The sequence below is a fragment of the Diabrotica virgifera genome, chromosome 5 (genome assembly GCF_917563875.1).
Source record: "Diabrotica virgifera virgifera chromosome 5, PGI_DIABVI_V3a".
NCBI lineage: Eukaryota > Metazoa > Arthropoda > Insecta > Coleoptera > Chrysomelidae > Diabrotica > Diabrotica virgifera.
The window spans coordinates 202964137-202990051 of NC_065447.1; the positions used below are offsets into that span (position 1 = coordinate 202964137).

The 25915-nt window shown below is 33.7% G+C and overlaps 1 protein-coding gene across 2 annotated transcripts in view; it reads left to right on the plus strand.

Moving 5' to 3' along the window:
* Positions 1 to 25915, plus strand: part of LOC114324193 (uncharacterized) — a 208811-nt gene that overhangs the window by 25513 nt on the left and 157383 nt on the right. Inside the window, exons 1-2 of one of the 2 annotated variants that reach the window (XM_028271954.2) lie at positions 11881 to 11904; positions 17425 to 17536. The exons of the other annotated variant lie outside the window; for it this stretch is intronic. Coding sequence (XP_028127755.1) covers positions 11896 to 11904; positions 17425 to 17536 — 121 coding nt within the window. The 5' untranslated portion in view covers positions 11881 to 11895. Of the gene's footprint in view, positions 1 to 11880; positions 11905 to 17424; positions 17537 to 25915 lie in introns of those variants that run through there. 2 annotated transcript variants of the gene reach the window in all.

Consider the following 25915-nt stretch of genomic DNA (forward strand, 5'->3'; position numbering starts at 1 on the left):
TCTAATGGCTTATGATCACTAGAAACTTTAATATTTTTCATGCCATAGAGCCAAAAATGAAATTGTTGTATGGCAAACACGATAGCCAGAGTTTCCTTTTCTATCTGCGCATAATTTTCCTCAGTTTTATTTAGACTTCTAGACACGAAGGACACTGGGTGTCCATTTTGTAACAGGCAAGCGCCCAACCCATTCCTACTAGCATCAGTCTCTATCTCAACAGGTAGATTGGGATTAAAAAAAAATAACACCGGAGCGCTTGTTAGTAGGTGTTGAAGTCTATTTAAGGAATGCTCGTGTTCTGTTGACCAGTGCCACGGGACCTTTAAACTTGTTAATTCTCTCAACGGCGCAGTGATTTTGGACATGTTGGGTACAAACTTACTCAAATATTTAGCCATACCTAGTATTCTGAGAAGATTAGCCTTTGATTTTGGCACAGGCATATCTAGAATTGCTTTTACATTATTATCATTAGGCTCAATTCCCTTACCTGAAAAAATTTGACCCATGTACCTAACACTCTGCTGCTTAAATTGCACTTTTGAAATGTTAAATTTAACATTAAACTTATTAGCTCTTTCAAGTACTATCTTAAGGTTTTGGTCATGCTCAGCCTCAGATGAACCTGCAATAATGAGGTCATCAAAATATACTCCCACTCCGTCCAAATCACCAAATAGTTCATAGTTGTACTTCTGAAAAACTTCCGGGGCGCTACATATTCCAAAAGGCAACCTATCAAATTTAAACCTACCAAAAGGTGTTCCGAAAGTGCAATATTCTGAACTTTTTTCATCCAATTGCACATGAAAATACCCATCTTTTATATCAACAACTCTAAAAATATTTTTACCACCTAGCTTATTTGCAATTTCATCGACTGTGGGGATCAAAAAATGCTCAAAAAAAATAAGTCGGGTCCAAGCATAACCTTAAATCTCTATTTACATTATTCTTTTCAACTATGACAAGAGGGTTTAACCATTTAGTGGGCTTATCAACTTTCGAAATGACACCTTGATCTTCTAATTCTATTAATTTTAATCTAACTCTAGCATATAAAACTCTAGGAACCCTCCTTACACGTTGAACCACTGGTACAACATTTTCTTTTAAAGTTATATGATGTTGACCTGGAAACTTGCCCAACTTTCCATCAAAAACAGTTAAAATTAGCACCCTTATTTTCATAAACCTGTGTACTATTAATTCTTTTAATTAAATTCAAGGTTACACAAGCTTCCAGGCCTAACAGAGGTATCTGATCATTGGCTTTTACAACTTCAAATGTCAAAACATGACCTACATTATTTTTATTATAACAGTTTAATGCAACTTTACCAAGAGATCTAGTTTTAAAATCAATACTACCATATGAAACTAGAGTCACTTTTGACTTAAGCAAACAAGCATCTGGGCACACCAGATTCAGTACATTTAATGGCATTACGCTTACCTCAGCACCAGTGTCTAGTTTGAACTTGATTTTCCGCTCATTTACCTGGAGCTCCTCTGTCCACATGCGGTTGCTGCCCTCATGAACCGCCCCAACATGCCTGCCTAATGAGCTTACATAAAACTCTTCACCTTCGCTGTCAGTCTGTTCATGTTCTTCGACATGATGTACCCTTCGTTTGGACCCACTTGCCTCGTCCGATCCAAGTTTTCCCTTACTTTTGCAAACATTAGCAAAATGATGTCTCCCTTGGCATTTGGCACACGTTTTGTTATACGCCGGACACTTTCTTGGAGGGTGAGAGTACCCACAAAACCTGCATGATTCTCTGTTACCTGAGCTGCTACTGTTACCACTAGCACTATCTGCTTGCTTAGATGGTTTGCGGTCAATTTTCTTAACCTCATTCAACTGTACTACCTCCTGTATCTCTTTTGATACATTTTTGCTGGTTTCTGAAGCACGACAAACGTTTATTGTTTTTTGTAGAGTTAGAGACGGTTCTCTAAGCAATCGTACTTGGGTGCCCTTTTCAAAAATGCCCATGATTATCCTGTCTCTTAACATGTTATCTTGATCCGGGTACTCTGTGGTTTTTATGGCTTTACGAAGTTCCGTCACGAATGAGTCAAAAGACTGACCCTCTTTCTGCACAACGCTATTGAACAAAAATCTTTCAAATATTACACTTTTCTTGGGTGCACAATATGCCTCAAACTTGTCCTTTAATTTTTCAAGAGTCAAACCACCTTCAATGGTAAATGTATTGTACAACTCCAATCCATCATCTCCTACAAGACTTAAATAACAAGCAACTTTCTTTTTCTCAGTTTTCTCGGCTAATCCAGAGGTCTCCGAATAAATTTCAAATTTCTGCCAGAACTTTCTCCAGTTGGCCGAAACATTGCCATCCAAACTTAGAGGCTCAGGTGGTCTAAAAACAAGATTTTCCATTTTCTTCTTAATTGGTCACTTTACCTTTAATCACATGAACACCTGACACCATGTATAATATTATAAATAATGCCAGAGACAGTTATTATAGTTCTTTATTAATAGTTGAACAACAATGATCCCGCACAAGAATGAGTAAACAAACGAGTGCCATAAGGCAGTGACTAATCATCCGCCGGACGGTATACGGTATCGGATATGTTCCGAATACCAACATTATAATACAACATCTTTAACAACAAAATACTTGGACCACAGAATATATTATCCTGATGTATTCTCTGCTTGGATCTTCCACAAATAATACACAATAAATAACTTTTTATTAAGTTCACGTTTTAAATCAATTATTTATCAAATACACTATATATCAATAATATTTAATCAATAACTCAACATATTCCCGATGCAATGTCAAATATTTAAAATTGTCACTGATTGTCAGTGTCTGACTGACAGTATATGCTGACAATATTATATTCGGCTGAGTGCGTTGTAAGACAAAGATAGATTTGGAAAATATTACCACGGCATTGTGTTCATTTTTTTCGAATCGCTTTTAGACGCAGAATGAAAGACTAGATTATTACCGAGGGCCGAAAGTCCTTTAGAATAAATAAAAAGTTTATTTTGATTGATATATTTGAAATTAAAAATCACACTAAATTTTCTCTGAGTTTTTCACCCCTGTAAATTATTAAAATAAACATCATAGAAGTTCTCACGGACTTTCGGCCCTCGCTATTAACGTAATTTTTCATTCTGCGTTTAAATTTTTCAAAAATACTTATTAGTTTTCTCAGGATTCGAAAAAAATGAATCCCCATTTGAATAGCCTTGCAGCCGAAAATACGTACCGATCCTCCTAAGTGAATGTAAATTAATATCTACCAACATAAAACATACCAATCTTAAATCATGTCAATATTGATTTTCGTTATTTTTGCACTATTTTAAATAACTATGTTTCTTCATACAATTTTTTTCTGAAAACCAAAACTATGTTAACCTTGTGTCAAGGAGAGCTGTTATTATTTAAGTCAAAGCCATCTCAACTCTTCGTGATTTAGATTAGACCTGGACGTCAGAAGCAAAGTCTGTCAGTGCACCAAGCGCAAAATTGGTTTTAATTATTTTTAAAACTTTCATTAAGATAACACTATCATTAATAGTATTTAAAAAGTATTTGACTAGTGTTTTGGTATAATTATTTTTAGACTACGTAAAAAAATAAGAAAAATAATAAATCTTTCAATTGTGATTCTCCACAATTAACACACTACCTTTAATTTACTGTAAGTTTGAAGCGATTTTTCTTCTGAACCGTTGATTGGATTTTGATGATTTTTTTTTTCACATTATAGGTATCGCTTCTTCTTAACTCAGGCGAGACTTATTAGTTTATGGCACTTGGTTATAAGACCTTTGTACCATACTTTGTTTTTTTTTTTCTTAAACTCTAATAAGTTCTGTGGCTTCAACGAAGGCCAACAGTTTTGTTATTGGTAGTTTTAGGATCTCTTCCGGTTCAAAACTCATGAATTTCTATCTTACATCACCTAGCACACTGCAATGGCTTAGTCTGTGTATGACAGTCTCTTCTTCCATTTCGCACTTTTTGCACCATGGTTTATTCACCTTATCTAGTTTGTATATGTGACTTCTTAAACGGCAATGTCCAGTCACCATTTCAGTGACCGCTTTGATCTCTCGTTTATTGAGGTTGAGGTTCATCAAACTGTTCAAGAATTACCTAAAGAACCTATTACCTATTACCTAAAGAATGGCTTTTATCAACATTCGTGACTATACCGAAAAAGAGAAACGCCAGACAATGTTGCTAACACCGTACCGTCAGTCTAATGTGCCACATCCTCAAAGTATTTCTAAAGATTATTCATCGTAGAATATACAAAAAGTTAGAACAAAACATTGGACAAACTCAGTTCGGATTTAGAAATGCTCAAGGAACCAGAGAAGCATTATTTGCAGTAAATGTGCTAATACAGAGATGTTTAGATGTAAGCCAGAACATCTATACCTGCTTCCTAGATTATAACAAGGCATTCGATACCGTGAAACATAATCCGTTAATAAAACTACTGAGAACAAAGAACATCGACACACGGGATATAAGAATAATAAATAATCTGTATTATGAACAAGAAGCTGTCATAAGAATAAATAATTTATACACCAATTAAATAAAAATCAAAAGAGGCGTTAGACAGGGCTGTGTCTTGTCGCCATCACTGTTTAATGCATACTCAGAAGAAATATTCAAAAAAGCATTAGAAGATGAAGTAGCAGGCATAAAAATAAATGGCCTACTCATATGTGAAATTAAATACGCCGATGACACAATACTAATAGCAGAAACTATTACAGATCTACAAAGAATTTTAGATAAGGTTGTTGCAACGAGTGAAGAATTTGGTGTGTCACTAAACATAAAGAAAACGAAATCCATGGTTATATCAAAGAAAAATATTAGAAACATAAATCTACACGTTAATAATAAGACGATAGAACGAGTTCAGAATTATAACTATTTAGGGACAAACATTAGTTAAACAAACGATTATACCAAAGAAATCAGAATTAGAGTATAAAAGGCTAGAAGTGCATTCATTACTGTGAAACAAATATTATGTAGTAGAGACCTCAGCCTAAATCTTAGAAATCTTAGAAAGCGAGTACTAAAATGTTATGTATTTTCTGTTCTTTTGTATGGCGTGGAGACATGGACTCTCAATAAATAATGCTTCAATAGATTGGAAGCATTTGAGATGTGGACGTACGAAGAATGCTAAGAATCTCCTGGACAGACAGAATAACCAATGAGGAAGTACTAAGGAGAATGTAGAAGAATGCTGAGAATCTCCTGGACAGACAGAGTAACCAATGAGGAAGTACTATGGAGAATACAGAACAGCAGGGAGATACTGGATTCTATCAAAATAAGAAAACTTCAATACTTGGATCACATAGCACGTGGTGACAGATATGAACTCCTAAAATTAATTATGCAGGGAAAGATTCAAGGAAGGCGCAGCATAGGTAGGAGGAAAATGTCCTGGCTGAGAAATCTCAGAGAATGGTTTGGATGCAGCTCAACTGAACTCTTTCGGGCTGTAGTGTCAAAAGTGAGAATAGCAATGATGATTGCCAACCTTCGTCGCGGAGACGGAACGTAAAGAAGAAGAAGAAGAAGAAGAAACTGTTCAAGAGTTTTTTATCAATATTATTGATTATTTTTTTAGTCTGAATTTGACATAGAGCCCCATTTTTTATGACTCTTTATTAGCCATTTCTGAACCTCGTTTTTCGTAGAATCTTTAGTGATGCCACATAGAAAGGTTCCGGGCTTCCAAAAATTTTTCTCAAGCCTTGTTTCGCTAACATATCTGCTCGTTCATTCCCATGCACCCCTTCATGAGCCAGGTACCCATATTAAAGGTACTTTATTATCTTTTGCCAGGTTGTCAAAACGATCTTTGCAGTTTCTCACTAGTTTTTATTCGTCGAGATGGTTTTTTTCAGCCAGAAAAGCCGATTGGCTATCTGTGTAAATGTTAATTATCTTTGCTTTAGAGTGTTCAAAAATTATTTCATCAATACAGGCCACCAAAGCAAAAACTTCAGCCTGGAACACAGTTTTATGTTGACATAGGCTGTAAGATTTATTATAGTTGCATGTTTGCCCAAAGACTCCTGATCCAGTAGGTACCATGGGCAGTTTTAGATCCATCAGTGAACCATACTAAGTCCCCATTAATATTTGCGACTTTTTGTTCCCTAGATGGTATAATTGTTTTAATCTTCTCAGTGAAGATTAGTTCTGGTGTCACCATACCTGACGTATGATTATAGGTATATTTCTACGGAATTATTATATTATTATTTTCTGAGAAATGTCAGGGGGTTTAGTTTTTTTTTCATTTTATTTAAAAACCCCCTGTAAAATGGATTAGAAACAAATGCTACTTATTATTAATATATTGCGAGATAACTTCGTATTTTCTCAACATTTTTGTAAAAAAATGATCTTGAGATCTCTATTCTCAAAAAATATACAAAACTTTGAATGTAATAGTTATTTATGATATAAGTGTTAAAAGTTCAATTTTAAGGCACACATGTGAAAATTTGCAGAATAAGCGAAGCGAATTCTGCAATTCACATGAGTGCCTTAAAAATGTACTTTTTAACACGTATATTATACAATATTTTTTCTACAAACGTCTTATATATCAACAAAATTATAATTTATTTATTCTCAATTACAGGACAATATCTACAAAAACTTTTACTTGAACTTGGCTGACAGTCCATTTTTATATTTTTCTTGACATTACATCAAAACTGCCTATACTGTCAATACGTAAATCATAACAACTATTCGATAATAGAATAACATCTTACTTTTTTTGTTGTATATTCTAACAAATTTTAATAGTTTTTTTCTACAAACGTGTTAAAAATGCAATAATACAGTTTAAATTAAATTTTAAAAAACCTTTTAAACCACCTTTTTCAAATTGCGCAAGTTGTACCATTAATATTAATGTTAATAAATAAAATATAAATATTTTGACGTTCCACAATTTGACAATTCACTTTTAACTGCAGTGCCTCAAAATTTTTAAAGCACTAGTGCTTTAAAGTAGCATTTTTAACGCTCCTATGGAGTGCTAAAAATTGCATTTTTAACAAGGTTGTAGAAAAAAGTTTTTATGAATATTTAAAGCAAAAATCACTACTTACATAAACTTTATAGACCGCTGAACAACTAAAGTCTAAGTACTAAAACCTAAGAAAATATAACCTAAATAATCTTCAACAAGTTCCCTCTTTCAAAAATACAAAATACTTATTAATTATTACTTTTTTTATAAAATCAAGCAACTTATTTGGTCTTGAACAATAATTGCATCCCACCGACTTCTCTCACCATAACTTCTACATCGTCGTGGTGGTTGTCGGCTATTGAGTTGTCAATCAACAATATCCCACAAATTCTCTATGTGATTTAGATCAGGGCTGCAGGGTGGCTATTGTTTGTATACCAACCTCGTCAAAATAATCATGGACCACACGGACAATTTGCATAATTTGCATATTTCCTATGTAAGGAATAAATGGAACTACACGGTTAGACAAAATGTCTGTAGTAATGCCTTTCACTTGTTAGCGCTTGTTCACAATGGGCGTAAAACGTAATTTACGCATATTGTATCCGTAATTCACTAAGTTGAACATGTAGAAATCAAATGTAAGTATTCACAATGGACAAAAGTAAAATTTATGGTTATGGTTGTCTTACATTTTTTATTAAAAGCAGAGGTCGTGTATGTTTTGGAGGTTTTAAAATCCACGATGAATGAATCAGTGCATTATTGTTAGCGGAATTCTCAGAAAAATACCCGCCAAAGATCATGACCACAGAACATTCTGGAATTGCTGTCAGAAGAACTTAACAAAAATCTAAACACGTCTTTTTTGCCTAATCTGGATCCATAACCTAATATAAGGGGACGACAGTTAAATTAAACACGATTCGTTGAGTTCTATGTACAGACTTAACTTTATATCAATGTTTTATGATGTACGAAACAGAACACAATATTTAGAGTTGGTTAACAATAGATGGTGCTACATGTCACTAGTTATTTCTGGATATTTCAACAGATTCAAGTGACATTTTGGAAACCCTTCTCAAACGATAACAAAAACACAAAGATGGAAATCTTTATTATAGTTGGCTTAGGCAGCTTCTCTTCTTTTACAGTCAAGCTCATTAATTTTCCTTTTCTTTTGTGATAGTTATAATTGCGATTTTGATATGCTATATAACATGGACTAGTATACAGTATTATCTATATAAAAGTTTACTTCAAGCAGCAGCGAGAAGCGGACCTACCTGACTTGACAATGGCAAGTGAGATCTTGCCGAAACGTCGTCAAAATAATGGTTTTTCTCAAAACCAAAATTATTCAACGCGGAGTCAAACCCGGAAAACAACAGAAAGCACATATAGCTCCCGCGGAAACTTCAAGTGTAACATATATATATATATTGCTTATTTCCTGACCGTGAATTTTTAAATAGTTGGTGTTTAATTCCTGGGTTTGCGGTCTGTTATAAATAAAACACTTGATTTTGCTTAGACGTTTCGGCTGTTTGCCATTTTCAATAAGCACTTTTAATTATTAAACATTACACTGTTAACAAACATATTTTATATACAATACACGTAATATTTTGAAAATTTAAAAAAATGCACATCGTGTTTCTCTAAGATGTTATGAGAGAATGCCAGGCATGGGCATTGGCATATGGTAAAAGCACTTCACAACGGTTTTGGATGGTGGTCGTAAAACCAAAACGATAATATACAGGAGATCAAGTTACATAATATACGAAAGAAATAAATGTGACTAATGTTTAACTTTTAATAATGGGAGCAAGATTTTTTGTAGTTATGCTCTGAGTATGTAACTCGAAATATGAATACTGAGGTGCGTATTTTTTTTTGTATTTTATATGGAACAGAGGCTTGAACGCTAAAACAAGGATATTCATTAATGATAGAACATTATAATGGAACACAGTATTTGATATGTGGGCATATAGAAGATTTTTAAAAATAACATTGGTTCAAAAGATTAAGAGACAACCACGTTTGGTAACCGAATGAAATAAAGAAAAATGAGATATTAAATACAATTAAAATAAGAAATTTACATTATTTGGAAACATGTTATGAGAAATGAGATATGTGTTTATGTAGATCGTTATATAGGAAAAGATACTGGACAGAAGAAGCTTAGGACGCTGACATATATCCTGGCTAAACAAAATTGATGTAATGATACAAACTGCATCTCTGTGGAGTTGCTATAAGAGGTAGCACGTAACAAAAAAAAAAAAAAAAATAAAAATGCCGTATTTAAAGTGTACTTAAATTTGCCGTGTATTTAAATGTGTGTATTGTAAAATGCACACAAACATAGTGTACAAACAAACAAAATAAACACCACAGCCTTAGCCAAACATTCAGTAGAAAATAACCATAGTTTTGATTTTGAAAATGTACAGATTCTGGAAAAAGAGCAAAATTATAACAAAAGATGTATATTGGAGATGATCCACATAAAGAAAGACCAAAATTGTATCAATAATAAAACTGATATTAAAGATCTCTCCAATATATATCACAATTTGATAAATTAAGTGTGGTTGTAAGCACACCATTGGTAAACACTTTAAATACGGCATTTTTATTTTTTTTTTTTTTTTTGTTACGTGCTACCTCTTATAGCAACTCCACAGAGATGCAGTTTGTATCATTACATCAATTTTGTTTAGCCAGGATATATGTCAGCGTCCTAAGCTTCTTCTGTCCAGTATCTTTTCCTATATAACGATCTACATAAACACATATCTCATTTCTCATAACATGTTTCCAAATAATGTAAATTTCTTATTTTAATTGTATTTAATATCTCATTTTTCTTTATTTCATTCGGTTACCAAACGTGGTTGTCTCTTAATCTTTTGAACCAATGTTATTTTTAAAAATCTTCTATATGCCCACATATCAAATACTGTGTTCCATTATAATGTTCTATCATTAATGAATATCCTTGTTTTAGCGTTCAAGCCTCTGTTCCATATAAAATACAAAAAAAAAATACGCACCTCAGTATTCATATTTCGAGTTACATACTCAGAGCATAACTACAAAAAATCTTGCTCCCATTATTAAAAGTTAAACATTAGTCACATTTATTTCTTTCGTATATTATGTAACTTGATCTCCTGTATATTATCGTTTTGGTTTTACGACCACCATCCAAAACCGTTGTGAAGTGCTTTTACCATATGCCAATGCCCATGCCTGGCATTCTCTCATAACATCTTAGAGAAACACGATGTGCATTTTTTTAAATTTTCAAAATATTACGTGTATTGTATATAAAATATGTTTGTTAACAGTGTAATGTTTAATAATTAAAAGTGCTTATTGAAAATGGCAAACAGCCGAAACGTCTAAGCAAAATCAAGTGTTTTATTTATAACAGACCGCAAACCCAGGAATTAAACACCAACTATTTATATATATATATATATATATATATATATATATATATATATATAAATATATATATATATATATATATATATATATATATATATATATATATATATATATCTTATATAATATACACTCACCGGCACAAAATTCCGCCACGAAAAATTTTTTATTAAGTTTGACAATCTATAACTTTATTATTTGTACACACATTTTCAAGATTCTTGCATCAGTTTGTATGTACATGTATTGATGTCGTTTGTTATTATTCCGGCAACAAAATTTTCATGCTTAGATGGCATTATACGGGGGTGAATGGAAGCGTTGTTTTTTCTCCTAATTTTAAAAATTGCTCTGGAAAAATTGGAGGGCTGATTTTGTTCATACTCCTTTTGTATTATCCTGAAGGTATTACTAAGGTTTCGTTTCTTCAATTATCCAAATATCTCTTTTCTTGTAAGAGCTGTAATAAAAATGTTGCTTTGAGGGTTTATTTAATTTAAAATATCAAGTGCACTAAAATTAACAAAACAAAACAAAATTAACAGCAAAACAAAACAATTCAATGGCGGGTACGTCCACCTCTTGCAGCAACGACTGTTCGCAATCTGTTTAGCATCGAATAAAGATGTGTTATCCTTGCCTGGGGAATAGCCCGATATTTCTCTACCAGGGCCATAACGGTACCAAATTTTCTGGAGGTTTAGGATGACGGCAAATAGCTTTTTTTAATTCATCCCATAAATGCTCAATAGGCTTGAGATCTGGGTTGCATGCGGGCCATTCTAATCTTATCAATCCAACCTCTATTTTATGAGTCAATCAGTGTTTTTATTTACAAAAAATGGTACAGCTCTTACAAGAAAAGAGATATTCGGATAATTCAAAAAACAAAATTTTAGCGATGCCTCCGGGAGAATATGACAGGACTATGAAACCAAATTAGCTATTCCATTTTTCCACATATTTTTTTAAAGTTAGGAGAAAATATAACGGTTTCATTCAACCCTGTATAATGACATGCAAGCAAAATTTTTTTGTTACCTTAATAATACCAAATAATATCAATACATGTATCTACAAACTGGTGCAAGAATCTTGAAAATCGAAGAACAAATAATAAACTAAATAACCTAATCAAAAATTTTGGGTGGCGAAATTTTGTGCCGGTGTGTGTAGAAACCATTTACTATGATATATATCCTTTATTTGTCAAACTCTCAAATTACTTTAGGTTAGGAAAATAAGTGTCAGTGTCAAAAAATTTAAAAATGTTTTATTGAAATTTTACGTTAGATTTATACCTTTAAAATTAATCAAAAAGTTTATATTTAATTTATAGTATGATTTCCGTTAGAGAAGACACATTTGGTTTTTATAAAAATGGCTGCAGTAAGTAAAAAGTGTTAAATATTTAACATTTTCTGATATTCTCTTATATTTATTGCTGTTGGTTACCTTTTTAAAAAAAATACTCTCTTCAATTTCTCAGCTACGACTATTATTATTACTTATTACATTATTAAAGATTTTTGTTACTACATAAACAACTACACTACAAAATAGGGTATAATATCTTGCTTATCTTCCTTATGGTAATCCAGCTGTATCAGCAACCTTGATGTTGGACATTTAGCACTACCATTTTTTCTTCTTTAGCCCATTTCTATCCAACATTGGACATAGGCCTTCCCCAAAATCTTTCCATTTCCGTCTGTCCTTGGCTGAGCTTTAAAGTTAGTTTCTGCAGCTTTTAAAATATCGTCCTTCCATCGCATCTGAGGTCTTCCTCTTCCTCTTCTTCCTGTCCACGGTCTCCAGTTTTGTATTTCAGCATTCCATCTTTTATCTTCCTGTCTCGCATTGTGGCCCGCAAATCTCCATTTTCACCCAATTATATGTTCAGTTACATTTTTTACTTTTGTTTTCTCTCTTGTCCATTTGTTTGACTTTCTGTGTTGTAGTTATATTATTAAGCACTACAATAATAAGTCATTAATTAATATCAAAGTTTTCTTTCCTATATTTTTACAGCTATATTTTCAATTGTTCGTGATAATCTTACTTACTTACTCCGCGGCGTTACAAGTTCCAACCCTTCGTGGGTTTTAGCCGACTCAACAACATGCCTCCATTCCTCTCAATCTTGAGAAGTCTCTATCCAATTATCCACGCCCACATCTTTTAAGGTCTCCTGGCAGGACTCTCCTGGAGGAGACTCCTGCTATATTATCTAGATACCGGAATCGAGGTCGTCCACGTGATCTCCTTCCATTTAAGACTTCTTCCCATGTCAGCCTTACTGTTCTTTCATCAGAGTGTCTTCTGAGGTGTCCTGTCCCTTGGAGTCTTCTGGACTTTATTTTTACACAAGGACAAGCATACATTTGGGAAATGTACAGATAGAAAGGGTTGATAAATACAAATAGGTACCTATGAACCAGAATTTCAGACAATAATGATCTGACAACAGAAATAAGGACCAGGATAGAAATAGCAAGAAATACCTTTGTAAAAATGAAAACAATTCTCTGCAACAAAGACAGAATTATAAATGAGAGTAAGAGCCTTGAGATGCTACGTGTTTTCGATACTGCAATGTGAACTTGAAAGCTGTACATTGAAGCAAGGACACATAAATATGCTACAGTCATTTGAAATGTAGTGTTACAGAAGGATACTTAAAAGAGCATGAACACAGAAGAAAACGAACACGGAAGCATTGCGACAAAAGAGCAAAGAACACGAAATAATAAACACAATAAAAATAATAAAGTTACAATATCTTCTTTTTCTTCTTCTTCTTCTTGTAATAGGACTATGTCCTGTTTCTTCTGTTAGGGGTCTTCCTATGGGTCGCTTGGTGTTGGGCTTCTGTGTTTTCGCCCAATGCGCCATACGTTCAGGATCCATCCGATCTACGTGGTCTCTCCACATGCGTCGCCGCGCTCTTGTCCATCTCACTACGTCTTGAACGCCTAGCTCTCTCAATGTGTCTTTGTTTCGTATTCTATCTCTGAGTGTGATACCTCTTATGGATTTTAGAGTTTTCATCATTGTTGTTCTCATTATTTGTTTGGTCTTTGTTGTATCGGCCCTTGTCTCAGCTGCGTATGTCAGTACGAGTCTAACACATGTCTTATAAATGCGGACTTTGCTTTCGGTGCTCATATATTTATTCCGCCAGATTATATCCCTCAGGAAACCAGATATTCTCGCTGCTTTCGTTGCCTGCTGTTGTGATTCTTGCCACAGATGCCTGTCGCTAGATATTTCCACACCTAAGTATCTACAATCCATTGCATGTTCGATTATATGGTCGTCCACTACTAATTTACATCTAATTGGGTTCCTGGATATTACCATCGATTGGGTTTTCTCTTTGGATAGTGTCAGGTTATACTTTTCGGCGGTTATTTTGAATTTTTTTAGTAGGCGTTGTAAGTCATCTTCGTTTTCGGCTATTAAGGTGACACAGTAGCGATCAACAGGTAGCCAAAACGCGTTTCATGATTGCGGCTATAATTTTGAATATTTTTTCGAGATATTTGGCATACGTATTCGTAATACGAGTATAATAAAGAATGGCGGTACAGAGCCCAATTTGAAAAATATATTAATATGTGGAAATATTTCTGTAATTAAATACAATATTAAAAAAAACGAGCCTGTACCGCCATTAAGAAGAACAAAAAAATACACTTTCTTCAAATAAACTTTTTTATCCGATGCCTAGATTTTGTGTCATTTTGGAACTACTAATGAAATAAAAAATTTTAGTAGTTCCAAAATGACACAAAATCTAGGCATCGGATAAAAAAGTTTATTTGAAGAAAGTGTATTTTTTGTTCTTCTTAATGGCGGTACAGGCTCGTTTTTTTAATATTGTATTTAATTACAGAGTAATTTCCACATATTAATATATTTTTCAAATTCGGCTCTGTACCGCCATTCTTTATTATATTACGAATACGTGTGCCAAATATCTCGAAAAAATATTTAAAATTACAGCCGCAATCTTGGAACGCGTTTTCGCTACCTGTTGATCGCTACTGTTTCCTCTTAAGATTACATCATCTGCGTAGCAAAGTATTCTCATGGTTCGGTTACCCATTTTGTATCCCTGATTCATTATGTTAACACTACCTATAACTTCATCCATTATTAAATTAAATAGGCATGGACTGAGGCTGTCGCCTTGTCTAATGCCTGCAATGATTTTGATTTCTTCCGTGAGCCCGTGTGTGGTTTTAATTCGTGTTTTGTTGGATCTATTGAGCTCTCTGATTATGTTTCTATACCTCTGACCTATGTTTTTCTTTTCAAGGATAGTGAGCACGTCCTTTAATCGTACTCTGTCGAATGCTTGTTTCAGATCTCCAAAGCATGTGAACATGGGTTTGTCGAATTCTATTGATTTCTCAACTAATTGTCGCATTATGAAAATAGCGTCTATTTTAGATCTGTTTGGGCGAAAACCCTGTTGTTCTTCCGATACACCGGCTTTCTTATATATTTTTTGGGATAGAATTTTTGTCAATAATTTTGATGTAGAATTGAGTAGTGTAATTCCTCGGTAGTTCGTAGGATCTGTCTTTACGCCTTTCTTGTAGATGGGTATTGTTATACTCTCTCTCCATTCCTCTGGTACTGTCATGTTGTTTACAATTTTTTGGAATAATGTTGTTATCTCTTCTATTATTTTTGTACCTCCGTATTTAATTAATTCGTTTGGTATATTATCCGGACCTGGTGATTTTCTATTTTTTGATCTTTTGATTGCTTCGTTTACTTCTTCTTGGGTGATGTTGTCATTCTCTGTTTCTTCTTGGTGAATGTTTTTAGGTCATTTCTTTGTACTTCATTATCATAGTCGTTATCGTCTTTGTATAGATTCTCGAAATGAGTTACCCATTCTTCTGGTTTTATTGCGTTAATTTGTAATTCTTTGGTAACCGGCTTCTTCCTGTTCCTCAACATGTTCCATACCTTCCTTGGACCTCCTCGTAAATCATGTTCCATTTCATTTGAGAATTTTTCCCAATATATTTGTTTGATTCTCGAAATGAGTTACCCATTCTTCTGGTTTTATTGCGTTAATTTGTAATTCTTTGGTAACCGGCTTCTTCCTGTTCCTCAACATGTTGCATACCTTCCTTTGACCTCCTCGTAAATCATGTTCCATTTCATTTGAGAATTTTTCCCAATATATTTGTTTTAGATCTTTGATTCTGTTAGTTGTTCTATTTCTTTCTGATTTATACCTTTGATACTCTTCTGGCGTCCTATTGTTAATATATCTTACGTATGCATCTTTCTTCTCTTTTGCTAAATCTTTGACTTCCTGTGTGAACCATGCTTTTTGGTTTCTGCCGCTGTTTAAGTCAATTGTTTTTTCTCCAATGGCTTCTTTTGCACTACTAGTTATATGATTTTTTATTTTTTCCCATGCTTCGTTTATATTGTCTGTGATTTCAATAGGGCTAAGATTGATCTTTTCCTCGAGTCTTTCCTTGTGTTAGTGAATGTATATTTATGTTGTTCTTTGTGGTCAAAGTATGTATTGTTGATACGCAACTCGTTGTGTGCACATATATCTCTATTAGTGAATCTCCATTATCATTTGTTGGTGCTTCGTTGAACTTGTGCATTATTCCTTGGATGGGTGTATTTCCTATTCTTGAGTTGAAATCTCCCAACAAGAATATTTTTTCTGTTTGTGGCAATATATCTAGGGTCTCTTGAAGTTTTTCGAAAAATTCGTCTCTCTCGTTCTTGGGTTTGTTTACATCTGGTGCATAAATGCTAACAATATGGATTTTTTCATTAGATAACTTCATTATAATATCCATTATATGCTGGTTGGTGTAATTAAATTCTTCGATGTTATTTTCAAATTTCCTGTTTACTAATATGCCAACACCTGCTTGTGCTCTGGTGTTCTTGTCTACTCCGCAGTAGAATATATGATTTCTATATACTGTGTTACCTTTACCCTTTTTCTTTGTCTCTGAGACTGTACATATGTCTATTTTGTGCTTTTCTACTTCTAATATAATTTTTGGTCTTTAGCGTTCCACGCTGTAGTATTCCAGCATGCCAATCGTAGAATATTTCTCTTCAGGTTTTTTTCCACATTCCTTTTTGCCGTTTTCTCGCTAGGTCGTCATCGTTATTCCATCCAGTATCCGAGGCTACTGTTCCAGTTCTTTGAGCATTTTTTTTACGAAGGGTAGGTTGCTAGCCTTGATCTTCAACCCTCCTCCTTTACCCGGGCTTGGGACCGGCAGTGATGGTGACTTCTGAGCTACTCGATTCACCCAGCATCACCACCCCAGGCGGAGTTCGGAGGCGAAGTTACAATATCTGGGACACGTAATGAGGGGACAGCGATACGAAATGCTAAGACTGATAATACAGAGAAAGATAAGAGGAGGAAGCAGTATAGGAAGAAGGAGAGTGACATGGTTGAAGAATTTAAGGGACTGGTTTAAATTCAGTTCTATAGAACTGTTCAGAGCAGCGGTAGATAGAGTAAAGATAGTGATGATGATATCCAACCTCTGATTGGGAGACAACGCGTAAAGAAGAAGAAGGACTGTATTTATTTTATTATGTTAGCGTTTGGATATAGTTCTCCCTGCTCTTTGTTAGTTCTTATCCTAAATTCTCCTGCTGAATCATCAAGCACAGGCGCAAATATCCTCCTTAAGATTTTTCTCTCCTAAATACGTAGTCGCTCTTCATTTGCCTTTGTTGTCGTCCAGATTTCGCTACCTTACATTACCTTACAAATAAGATAATAACTACTATAAAATTATTTTAAAAATACCTTTAGGTCCCTTTGAAGATACTTCTTTCGTTGACTTTTAAATACTTTCCACGATAAAGCAATAATAATTTTAATTTTAGAAGGACATTATTACAACAAGAATAAGTTTGGCACTAGTACATCCAATACCGTCTAAAATAAGGGAAAATGAATTAGTTCGGGATATATACGGACGGATAGTCCTGTCACCGGGTGAGTTTATTATTCTAAATAATTATAGATTAAAAAAAAACAGTAAATAGTCCAAGTAATGAAACTTAAAATATGACAAAACCTCGCAATTTTTACAGAATGGATCGATTTGCTTGAAACTTTGAGAATAAGTAGTGGGTAGTCCAAGGATCAAAATCTATATGATGCCAAAAGGCGCTTTTACCATGGGATGGTTGCCACCCCATCTCGAGGATGGAAATGTTTTATTATATTTTAATCACAAAAGTTGGTTAAAACGTTCATTCTTAGCAAAAAACGTTCTATACATTTTTTTGATAAAATTGACAGGTTTCGAGTTATTCGCTATCGAAAGTGTTAGTTTTATATCGAAAAAATCAATGTTTTTAATCAGTTTTCTGCTAAGAACTCAAAAAGTTTTCGTTTTATCAAAACATCTTTACTTAACAAAAATGTACCTTTTGAACAAATATACAAAACCGTTTTTTTTTTAATTCTCTTTAAGACCAATAGTAATCGAACTATATGTTGGCTCTTTTTCGTCAAATGCTAAATATTGCAGTTTCAAAGTCAGAAGACGGGAAAACTATGCATTTTTCGTGGACAACTTGTTCAAACTAATTTAAAGTATCTATCTCCAGAAATAAAAAAAGTCTCTAACTCAAAAATTAAGTGACTTATAATGAAAAGAATGTCAGTCCCCATTTTTTTCAGCTAAAAAGTGAAAGAAAGCAACCACCTAATCACCACCCTAATTAAAATTAGTCATTAAGCTTATTTGGTCTTTTTTATTTATGTATTATTAATAGGTTCTAGAAGTTTGACCGGCTTAGAATGATTAGTTTTTAAAAAGATGGAGCTAAAAGCGAATAACGAATTTTTGTAGTTTGAAAACAAATGGCATTTTCTTCAGAATAGCAAGATTAGCATCAGAGACACGAAAAAATATTTAAATATGAAATTTTAGATTACAAAATTTCCAAGAACCTGGTTTGCAAATAATTTTTCTACGGCAAAAATTGAGTGAGCTATTGACAATTAAAGCTTGTAATAACATGCAAAAACCACCTTTACCAACCCTTTCAAAGTCACCTCTTTTTGCGACTGCGGATTTTGAAAAGATTTAATATTAATAGACTTATAGATCTTGTAAAAACCTACAAAATTATTTTTTAACAAACTTTCTAAGATAAAAAATAAAAAAGTGACGGTTAAAAAATCAATATATTTTTTTGAAAAAAAGAAGGAGAAATCCAATTGGAAGCATAATAATGTAAGTTAGCGGTGTTTTTAGTCATTGGCCTTAGTCATTCTTATTTATTTATGTATTATTAATAGATTCTAGAAGTTCGACTGGCTTAGAATGATTAGTTTTTTAAAAAACTGGAGTTAAAAGCGAATAACGAATTTTTGTAGTTTGGTAAAAAATGCCATTTTCTTCAGAATACAAAGATTAGCATCAGAGATACGAAAAAATGTTTAGATATAAAATTGTAGGTTATTAAATTCCCAAGAATTTGGTTTAAAAAAAATTTTTCTACAGCAAAAATTGAGTGAATCGTAAATGAGTATATCGAAAAACATTGATTTTTTCTATACAAAACTAACACTTTCGAAAGCGAATAAATCGAAAACTATTAATTTTATCAAAAAATGTATAGAACATTTTTTGCTTAGAATGAATGTTTTTATCAACTTTTGCGATGAAAATATAATAAAAAATTTCCACCCCCGAGATGAGGTGGCAACCACCCCCATGGTAAAAGCGCCTTTTGGCATGATATAGATTTTGATTGTTGGACTATCCACTACTTATTCTCAAATTTTCAAGCAAATCGATCCATTCTGTAAAAATTGCGAGGTGAAAAGCTTCGTTTCCTGGCCTAAAAGTCCTGTATAAAAGGTATATTTAAAATCCCTCAAAAGGGCCACATCAAAATCACATAACTAGTTTTTCGACTGGTTTACCAGTCATCATCAGTGCTTACGTGCAATGACATGCTAACCACCAAGATATTATTTAACAAAAATATGTGGGTCAAAGCCCAGTAGTTCACTTGCCGTCATACTTTCAACATGTAAACAAGTCATATCCACAGCTCAGATGCAGGGCCGCGCCGTCCACGTGTGCAATGTGTGCGGCGCACATAGGCGCCAGAAATTAAGGAGAGCTACTAGAGTTGTTACAAAAATTTTACGCCGGTCAAAATAACACTTACCCAGTTACCGGTCTTGCCACCCTGTATAACTCAACTTCAAAGGTAGGCACATTACGTATTGATTTAGCCAATCTGCATAAACAAAAAAATCATGTAGGTACAGATAAGCAGCCACCAAGCCACCGGTCCAGCAGAATTTATGCTTTAAAACCATTGTACAAAAAATTGGCAGAAACTTATGATGCTTTATGTGATATAACACATTCGGATAAATCTGATTTTGATTCAAAATATCAAGCCAGATACTAAGAAGATAAAATGTCAATATTTACATTCATATGCTCAGTCCATATATTATGATATGGTATGAAGTTCTGATCAAAGTTAACTTCGTTAGCAAAATTTTACAAGCAAAAACAATAAATATGCAGCTGGCCTTAAATGCTTTACAAGAGTTAAAACAATTCTTGCTCGTGTTTCGGACAGATAGCTAATTTAATTTTGTTATTACCATAGCAAATGAAACTGCATAGAAACTGGATGTGGAGCTCAATTTTCAACCAGCCACAGCTACGGCATCGGAATAAAAGCAGACAGTTCGATTACGAACATAAAGACGAACTGATTTTGGATTCTAACATTTCATACAAAGTTCATTTCTTTTATTGTGTTCTCGATCAAGCATTAATTTCACTAAATGTAATATTTTCCATATTGGAAAATCATGTTGATTAAAATTTTTATATAATTGGAACAACATTTCAGAACACTCACAATAGGGATTTTCAACAACAGGCAGTTCAACATACGACAGAAGCTCGAAACAAATGACAATCGATAAAAAGCCCTATTAAAACTTTTTAGAAATATAAAATGAGATTTAATGATCATCTAGATGTAGCCGGAGACGATTTGTTTGAAGAAGTTATACAGCTTCGGCCTTTGTTACAAGAATAAAATATTGATGTTTGTAAAATTTTAAAATTAATAGTTTTAAACGAAATTATGACCCCTTTGAGGCTGACACCTCAGTGGATACAGGAAGTAGCAATAAGGGATGAAAGAGGAAAGTTAGTGTAGTCATTAAAGGTTTTCACCTCCTATTTTGTTAAACCTCCATCGATTTGCATGAAAATTGGTGACTAGTTAGAGCATACCTCAAGAAATAAAACTGATTTGCAGCCAACTTGCCCTTTTACACTGGGGGTGGATACCACCCCTTCTCGTGGGTGAAAACCATTTTATTAAAAATAACCCCACAAATCGATAGACGGACAAATTTTAGGTAGAATTTGTTATATCATGTTATTAAAATAAATTAATACTTTCTGAGTTATTAAAGATCAAAGATTTGTCTATTTAAGAGCACATGCGTGAAGTTACGGATGATAAAAAGAACATATTAATTAATTGTATGTTAGTAAAATATTATTTTTATATTATTTCGATATTTAATTGAATTTTTTCTATCAATATAAACTGAATACGTTCAGAAACTGAGGTTGTCCAATAATGGGTACATTTGACATATTCGAATACACTTTTGCTAAATTTATAATATCGATATAATATAAAAATAATATTTTAGTAACATACAATTAATTAATATCTTCTTTTTATCATCCGTACCTTCACGCATGTGCTCATAAACAGACAAATCTTTTATCTTTAATGACTGAAAAAGTATTGATTTATTTTTATAACATGAGATACTATCGATTTGTGGAGTTATTTTTAATTAAATAGTTTTCACCCCCGAGAAGGAGTGGTATCCACCCCCAGGGTAAAAGTGCAAGTTGGCACCAAATCAGTTTTATTTCTTGAGGTATGCTCTAACTAGTCACCAATTTTCATGCAAATCGATGGAGGTTTAACAAAATAGGAGGTGAAAACCTTTAATGACTACACTAACTTCCCCTTTCATCCCTTCTTGCTACTTGCTGTATCCACTGAGGTCTCAGCCTAAAAGGGGTCATAATTATCAATCCACAGAGAACGGCAGTTCTCACCAGTGGCGCACAACACCCCTACAAGCGACACTATATATACACGAAATTTTCGATTTTCTAAACCTGACTGAATTGAAAATTGGGCCACATCCCATCTTAAAGAATAGGAAAAGACTCGTCCATCCATATGTCATATCTCCATTTTGGTCCAAGGGTGTGGATTTTACGGCCCTTCCCATTTAGAGTCTGTTTTTCGTTCTCGTCCCCAAAACTCCCAAAAATTTCAAAAACTTAAGCCCGACCTTTGCGGCTTCTGATAGCACAGATCATTACCTTTCCAACGCCTGTTTAATTTTGAAAATCGGTTATACCATTCAAAAGTTATCGAGCTCAGAAGTATGACTCAATTTTTATTTAAAAAAGGGAAAATGTTTGTGGATATGTATGTATGTATGTATGTATGTATGTATGTATGTATGTATGTGTGTGGAAAAGTTACACCGATCTGAATTTTTTTTTCTGTGTTTCAAGAGGGTGTGAGGGCCGATTCAGAACCGGTCTAATTTTTGACTTCTGACTACCGGTAAGCCAGCTAGAGGACTAGATAGATACAAAATAGCATATTTTTTGGGCGTATATATCTTGGGTTCAAGGAGAGACAGGAAAACCGCAAATACACCAAATTAATAGGGATGAGTTAAGATTTCAAATGGTGCTTAAGCGATCAACCTGAGACATACACACTGCTCACCATAGCCGAAAAACTGAAAAATTAAACGTTGAAAATTTTGGTTTTTCGACAATTACTCAAAATTTCAACCTACGAATTGCGCCAATAACTGAGCGTTTGTAGGAGGACTCAGGACGCGTCTAACGGTGTATATCTCATATCTGGGAAAATTCGAATTTTTTAGTTATAGGCTTCATAAGTATAATCAAATCTATTTCTTATGGGAAAAACCGTTTTTCAAGCTCAATAATTCCTGTAATACGTTCAGTTATCATACTTGATCTTGGATGCATCAGATAATACTTGTCAATACGTTTTAAACTCATATTTAGTGATCAACATCAGTTCAGCCGTTCAGAAGTTATAGAGCTCCAAAAGTATAATTAGTCCAGGAACTGAAACTTTTCACTTCGCAATTTTTACAGAATGGATCGATTTGCTTGAAAATTTGAGAATAAGTAGTGGAGAGTCTAAGGATCAAAATCTGTATGATTCCGAAAGATGCTTTTACCATGGGGTGGTTGCCACCCCGTCTCGAGGGTGGAAATTTTTTATTATATTTTGACCGCAAATGTTGGTAAAAACATTAATTGTAAGCAAAAAAAGTTTTATATTTTTTTGATAAAATTAATAGTTTTCGATTTATTGGTTATCGAAATTTAGTTTATATCGAAAAAATCAATGTTATTAATCAATCATGGTTTATGTACCTGTAGTGGTTACGATGCTAGTTTGATTGGGCAATCCGAGTTCATTTGCCGGCCATAATTACATAATTATTAGGATGGCTGGGATATGAACTCGGATTGTCTTATCACTGGTGTCGTAAGTTCTAGATCATTTGGGAGAGATTGCGACCAAGGTTCTCGTTCTCAAAACTACCAAAAATTTCAAAAATATTAGTTCGACCTTTGCGGCTTCTGCTAGTACTGATCATTACCTTTCCAACGCACATCTAATTTTGAAAATTACCAGAGAACGACAGTTCTCGCCAGTGGCGCACAACCCCTACATGCGACACTATATATTATATACACGAAATTTTCGATTTTCTAAACCTGACTAAATTGAAAATTGAGCCAAATCCCATCTTAAAGTTTAGGAAAAGACTCCTAGAGCCATATATTACTTCTTCATTTTGGTCCAAGGCTGTGGATTTTACGGCTTTTCCTATTTAGGGTCTGTTTTTCGTTCTCGTCCCCAAAACTCCCAAAAATTTCAAAAACTTAAGTTCGGCCTTTGCGGCTTCTGATAGCATAGATCATGACCTTTCCAACGCATGTTTAATTTTGAAAATCGGTTATACCGTTTAAAAGTTAGCGAGCTCAGAATTAGAACTCAATTTTTATTTAAAAAGGGGAAAATGTTTGTGGATATGTACATATGTATGTATGTATGTATGTATGTATGTATGTATGTATGTGGAAAAGTTACACCGATCTGAATTGTTTTTCTGTGTTTCAAGAGGGTGTGAGGGCCGATTCAGAACCGGTGTAATTTTTGACTTCTGACTACCCGTAAGCCAGCTATAGGGCTAGGTAGATACAAAATGGCAAATTTTTTGGGCGTATATATCTTAGGTTCAAGGAGAGACAGGAAAATCGCAAATAAACCACATCAATAGGGTTGAGTTAGGTTTTCAAACGTTGCCTAAGCGATCAAGCTCAGACGTACACACGGCTCAGTATAGCCAAAAAATTGAAAAACTAAACTTTGAAAATTTTGGTTTTTCGACAATTACTCAAAATTTCAACCTACGAATTGCGCCAATAACTGAGCGTTTGTAGAAGGACTCTAGGCTAATCTAACGTTGTTTACCTCATATCCGGGAAAATTAGAAATTTTAAGTTATACGCTTCATAAGTATGATCAAATCTATTTCCTATGGGGAAAAACAGTTCAAGCTCAATAATTTCTGTAACAACTTTAGTTTTCATACTTGAACTCAGATGCATCAGATACTACTTGTCAATACGTTTCAAACTCATGTTTAGTGATCAAAATCGGTTAAGCCGTTTAGAAGTCTTAAGTTAGAAATGTATAATCCAATTAACTATTATTCCCGAAATGGTTTATGTAGTTGTAGTGGTTACGACGCTAAATTTGATCTGTAACGGATAATCTGAGTTCATTTACCGGCCATCCCAATATTTTTATTTATTCTATTTCGACTAGAAAAAAAATCTAGTATACATTCGATGGTCACTAGATCATTTGGGAGATAATGCGACAAAGGTGACCATTTATAAAGCTTGACGTGTAATCGAGAAAAATTGCATTCAACTTCATACATTTAATTTGTATATAACTTGAAAAACTCCTGATACAAGAATAAAAAACCGCTAAACGCCGTAAAAATGAGTGGCGCATACAATATTCCAGCTACAAAAGATCTGATATGAAAATTACGTGGCGCGAAAATGTATTTTCATTTTGATGCAAAACAAAATTCTAGTTTTATTTTAAAAGATTTTTCCATAATATTTGCTAAATTTGAAGTAAACGCGCCACAAAAGAGTAAATTTGATACAGTTTGAATTTTGAAACTCTTTTGTGGCGCGTTTACTTCAATTTTAGCAAATATTATGGAAAAATCTTTTAAAATAAAACTTGAATTTTGTTTTGCATCAAAATGAAAATACATTTTCGCGCCACGTAATTTTCATATCAGATCTTTTGTAGCTGGAATATTGTATGCGCCACTCATTTTTACGGCGTTTAGCGGTTTTTTATTCTTGTATACAATGGACACATTTCACATGCCAAACTCCATATTACTTATGACGATGATTTTTCGGCTCTAGCTCTTAGACTATTAGTAAAGAGCGATTGACAAATTTATCTATCATTTCTATACAGTCAGTATTAAATGAAAACTCACCATATTATAAAAAGATATTCCGAACTGAAGGCGCAAAAAGTTAATATTTTATAAAATAGCCATTTCATGTTTACATCTTTATTTTATATATCTCTATTTTTTTATGTTGTTACGCCAAAGATTTGTTTTTATTTAATTATTTTATCATACTTTATTTTCCTGTTGAATGTGAGAGAATTTCTAGTTATTTTTGTTTGGTTATAATCAGTAGCGCACCTAGTATTTTGTTCTGGAGGGTGTTGGCTTGGGCACCGAAATTTTTTTGTATTGTTTGTGAAAGACAAGTTACGTTTTCCTACTATTCTTTATATATTTTACATATGCCGTAGAGGGGGTTTAACCCCCAACAACACACCCCTGGGGCGCCACTGGTTACTATAAATAATTGTTAATTTTGGGCGCCGTTAAATGTTTTGCACACAGGCGCTACCACGTGCTGGCGCGGCACTGCTCAGATGTTACCTGGAGCAGATTCGCTAAATATTTTAAACATCCACACTTAATATAGCATTTTAAACCAATGTTTCCGTGACGGATTACTTTTACTGGGCTTTGACCCACATATTTTTGTTAAATAATATCTTGGTGGTTAGCATGTACATTGCACGTAAGCACTGATGATGCCTGGTAAACCAGTCGAAAAACTAGTTATGTGATTTTGATGTGGCCGTTTTGAGGGAT